Below are 4,736 nucleotides of genomic sequence, written 5' to 3'. Positions count from 1 at the left end.
AAGTACTTTGTGTGGAGTAGAAGTCTCTCATCCAAGATGGCCAGGCACAGTTGATTGATGGAAACAGTCAATCAGCAAATATTTACAGAGCACCTGTCATCTACCAGGCAACATATTCAAAATAGAGAAGTCTGGGAAGTCTCACAAAGGAGATGGCAGGAGTGAGGACCTGAAGGAGGAAAGCACAGGGCTTGCAGACATCTGACGGCAGAGCATTCCAGGTAGAGGGAACAGCCATTGCAAAGGAAGTAAGGAGGGGATATGCCTCATGGTTTAAAGGAAAAGTGAGAAGACTTATGTATTTAGAAGGGAGAAATAAATAGGAAATAGGATCCAAGAGGTAAGAACAAATGGGAGCAGGGATGGAGCAAATTATGGTCCGTTGTGAAGTCTTTGGTTTTTCCCGTGACTGAGATGAGAAGCCACTGGAGAAGGTTGAGTGGAGGAGCAATGTGAACTTACCTAACTGGATGCCTCTGCTGCTTTGTTGAGAATAGATGGAAGAGGGGCAAGACTGAAAGCCCATTAGAGAGGGGTTTGGAGGCAATTAAGGAGCATTTTCTTTCTTAAAAAAAATTTTTTTTAATGTTTATTTATTCTTTTTTTTTTTTTTTTTCAAGGTATGGAAGAAAATTTATTTAGCTTTGTGAGGCTTTAGTTTCACAATAATACATACCCTTGGCATTGTAAGACCTTATTAAAGTTTCATGAATTGCCTTAATAAGGTAAATATCTAGGTCGATTTTAAGAGGCTTTCAGACATTAAGTTTGAGAAAGTTAGTGGTTATCAGAATTTGCACACATGATGACAATCAAAACAGTAAAATAAATCAAAGAATAAGACTTTCGTAACACCCCTAATAACATAGTAAGTTGCAGTTTCTACTCAATGTTATGTTTCTATGTTATATTCATTTTCTTATGAATGTAGGTTACAAATAATGTTTTGTATTAACTCCCAGTTTTACTACCACAAAGTCACCTGTTTTACCTTGGCTGTATTTTTATTATTTAGTGTAGGGTATGGTTTTTAAACTAGTTATACTCCAGTAATTTTGTGAATGGAAAAATATAAAGAAAATTAACAACAAATAATGGAGTCATTCTTTCACTGATCCTCATCCAACTTCAGGAAAATCACTTCCCAAAAGCAGCAATTCTATCTGATAAATCTTTCCATGTCTTAAAAAGAAACTGAGGGGCGCCTGGGTGGCTCAGTAGGCTAAACTTCTGACTCTTGATTTCGACTCAGGTCATGATTTCATGGTCATGAGACTGAGCCCCACATCAGGCTCCACACTGAGCTTGGAGCCTGCTGAAGATTCTCTCCCTCTGCCACTCCCCCAGTTATATATGTGCTGGGGAGGGGAGGGGAGGGGAGGGGAAGGGAGGGGAGGGAAGGGAAGGGAAGGGGGGGAGGGAGGGAGGGAGGGAGGAAGGAAGGAAGGAAACTGAAACAAAAGTGAAATTATGGGAAACCTATGACAGTTTACTAGATATTGTGTGCTTTTAATAGCTCAACACTGATAATACTTGATAATCAAGAGTAAATTAATAGGCTACATTTAAAAATGTATACTTTAATAAGTATATAAACAAGTAGGTAAGCTTGTGGAGAAGCTGACCAACATACATATATTAGGAGATACAAGTGTCCATCTAAATTTTCTATTTCATTTTTTTTAACAGAATATTTATTCAAGTTGTTTAATGTAGCTTCTCATGTGCCACTTTGGAAGTCCTTTATTGTAAAGACTATTCCTTTGATGGCAAACAGCAGCCACACTGTCAGTGATTATTCCGGACCTCCACGTTGGATAAATTCCATTTCTTCTTGAGACACAAGCTTCCTTCTGTATTTCTGAGGTAATGTTTTTATTATTTCTGCAGTGTCTGGAGGACCCTGATGCATCAGCAAATCTGGTGATTTACTTCCCTTAGAATGCTGTGAAATTGAAGAAGAGTGAGATGGTAGTCCTGCTGATCTCAAAACTTCTGATACATTGGGTTTAGGATTGTCTCTTCTGTCAGGGAACCTTATTAATGGAGTATGTGGCTTGACTACCTGAACGACCCTGCTGGCAGACGCCATCTTGCTGCCCATCATGACCCCCAATGTTTATTTATTCTTGAGAGAGAGACAGAGACAGAGTGTGAGCGGGGGAGGGCAGAGAGAGAGAGAGACAGGGAGACACAGAATCTGAAGCAGCCTCCAGGCTCTGAGCTGTCAGCACAGAGCCTGACGCGGGGCTCCAACTCACAAACTGTGAGATCATGACCTGAGCTGAAATCAGAAGCTCAACCGACTGAGCCACCCAGGTGCCCCTAAGGAGCATTTTCAATAATCCACTAAGAACTGGTGGTTGCTTAGGCCATCGGGGTGGTAACGAAGGCAGTGCAAATATAGATGCAAACGTTTCACGGTGGAAAGCTTTGGATATATAGGAAAATTCAGAGGACAATTTCGTAAGTCCCTCCACCTTCAAAAAAGTGGTTAACTTAGGACCAGTTATCTGTCCTATATAAACCACTCAATTCTTCCCCTCACATACTATTTTGAAGAAATCCCAGACAATTCTGATCTATTTTGACGGTAGAATCAATAGGATTTGCTGCCACTTTGGACGTGAGCTGTGGGATTCAAACATGGCCCCCAGATCACCTGGGAGGGTGGAGCTGAGACTTGCCCAGATGGGAAAGACTAATGGAGGAACAGACCTTTTCTGGTGGGGTGGGGTGGAAATGAGGAGTTTGGATTTTTACATAGTAGTTTTGAGATGTCTATTAGCTATTCAAGAAGGGAGAACTTAACAGGCTCCTAGGTTGTTCTATGTATCTATCGGTCTATCCACTTGTATCTCTCTCTCTATAGGTATACAAGTATCCAGACTTCTTAGTGTGCAAGTTCGGGGAGGGGGGGCGGTTCTTTATTATTGGCATCTGCTGACCTCATGGTACATTTCCCTCTAATTCACCGCTGGCGCTGAGCCCTCTTTTGGCTCCTGAATGCCAAATGTTGTTGCACATTAGAACCACCAGGGGGAGATGCCCAGGTTGTATGCCAGACCCATTGTATCAGCATGTCTGGGGGTGGAGCCAGGCATCGGTCCTTGTAAGCTTGGAAAGGGACTGCAAGCTAGCCCTCGGATACTCAAAATATGGTTCTCCGTCCTGTAAATGTGGTCTTTCTACCAGCAAAGCTGAGAGCTTGTTAGAAATGTGGAATCCCAGGCCCCATCCCACCCTGCTGAATCAGAACTTGCATTTTAACAAGGCTGTCCAGTAATTATGTTCACATTCATGTCTGGGGAGCACTGTGTCTGTATCTTCTGTGCTTTTCCGGAAACCGTCTTCTCTGACCAGTTGCCTGCCCATCCGTCCTGCTGGCTCCTTCCCATTTATCCTTTAAAATTGACCTCCGGCCTCCCCCTCCTGGAAGACCTCCTCATCCTTCCTTCCACGTACTCTGGGTGTTCTTCTGGGAAGACCTCTATTTACCTTTGCCATATCCCTTATTATGGCTTACTGTAATCGTAGACTTAGCCAATAGATTTTAGAGGTTTTTGCCAAAAATCTCCTGTATTTTGAACCCACAGCGTCAGAGACTGTGTCACTGGTGTTCTGTCAATGTCCGTGGGTACGACTGACTCCGGCAGAAATTGTGCAGGTGAGACTCCCAGGTCTAGATGGCAAAGCCCTGGCTCTGTCAGATCAAACCACTGGAGAGACTGACTCTAACAGGCAGCAGGCCCTGATGTGCTCTGGGTTTCTGATTTTCTGGCTGCTAGAGGCTGTTGATTCTCTTTTATCTTCCTTGCTGCGAGGAGGGAGACCGTGGCTTGCAAGGTGTGCGCCCATAGCCAGGGGGAACTCTGAATTCTGTAGGTGTACCTTCCTCACAGCTGTGGCAGAGAATGAGGGGTTAAGATAGCCTGGATTTCTTCTAAGATCTTATTAAAATTGTTTCCTATGATGACTTTTTTTTTCCTAGCTGTAAAACCAGTGCACAGCAGAGCACAGTGGTGGGAAAGTGGGCAAAATGTAGAAACTTGCAGTTTTAAGATAAATACATTACCAGCAGTGTAATGCACAGCATGATGACTACAGTTAACGCTGCTGTATGGGGTGGGGTTAAGGGAGTAGATCCCAAGCGTTCTCAACACAAGGAAATTTCTTTTTCTTTATCTGAGAAGGTGGACGCTGACTAAACTTATTGTGATAAGCATTCCACAATATCTGTAAGACAAACCATTATGCTGTGTACCTGAAACTTATACAGTAATGTGTATCAGTTATATCTCAATAAAACTGGACATAACAAAGCACAAAGAAAATGTAAATTATTTGTAATCCTGTCACTCAAAAAAAAAAAAAACAACCTTTTTGGCTTATGCTTTTCTAGTATTCACATGGAGAAAATAATACAGTTGATTACCCCCATCCCCACACAGTCAAGAGTTTGTGTATGACTTCTGAATTGCCAAGAACTTTGCTCTTGACCTGGGGGAAGCCGTACTGATAACATAGTCGATTCACATATATTTTTTATGTTCTGTTTATTATATACTCTATTCTTACAATAAAGTAAGCTAGAGAAAAGAAAATGTTATTAAGAAAATTATAAGTGGTGTGCCTGGGTGACTCAGTCGGTTAAGCATCTTGGTTTTGGCTCAGGTCATGATCTCACAGATCCTGAGATCTTTCGTGTGAGGATCCCCTCTCTTTCTCCCTCTCTC

General features: G+C 42.3%; 1 protein-coding gene across 1 annotated transcript; it reads right to left on the bottom strand.

Annotated features, from left to right (window-relative positions):
* Positions 1-1,560: 1,560 nt before the first annotated feature.
* Positions 1,561-2,107, bottom strand: LOC124526561 (alpha-ketoglutarate dehydrogenase component 4). Its single transcript, XM_047099600.1, has one exon. The coding sequence runs from the start codon at positions 2,105-2,107 to the stop codon at positions 1,796-1,798; it is 312 nt and encodes a 103-aa protein (XP_046955556.1). The 3' UTR covers positions 1,561-1,795.
* Between the last annotated feature and the right edge of the window lie 2,629 nt (positions 2,108-4,736).

The sequence above is a fragment of the Lynx rufus genome, unplaced genomic scaffold (assembly GCF_022079265.1).
Source record: "Lynx rufus isolate CCGP_SWC_20201006 ecotype Redwood Valley unplaced genomic scaffold, mLynRuf1.p SCAF_5, whole genome shotgun sequence".
NCBI lineage: Eukaryota > Metazoa > Chordata > Mammalia > Carnivora > Felidae > Lynx > Lynx rufus.
Note: the sequence above shows the minus strand (reverse complement) of the source record. Positions and strands in the feature narration are given on the sequence as shown.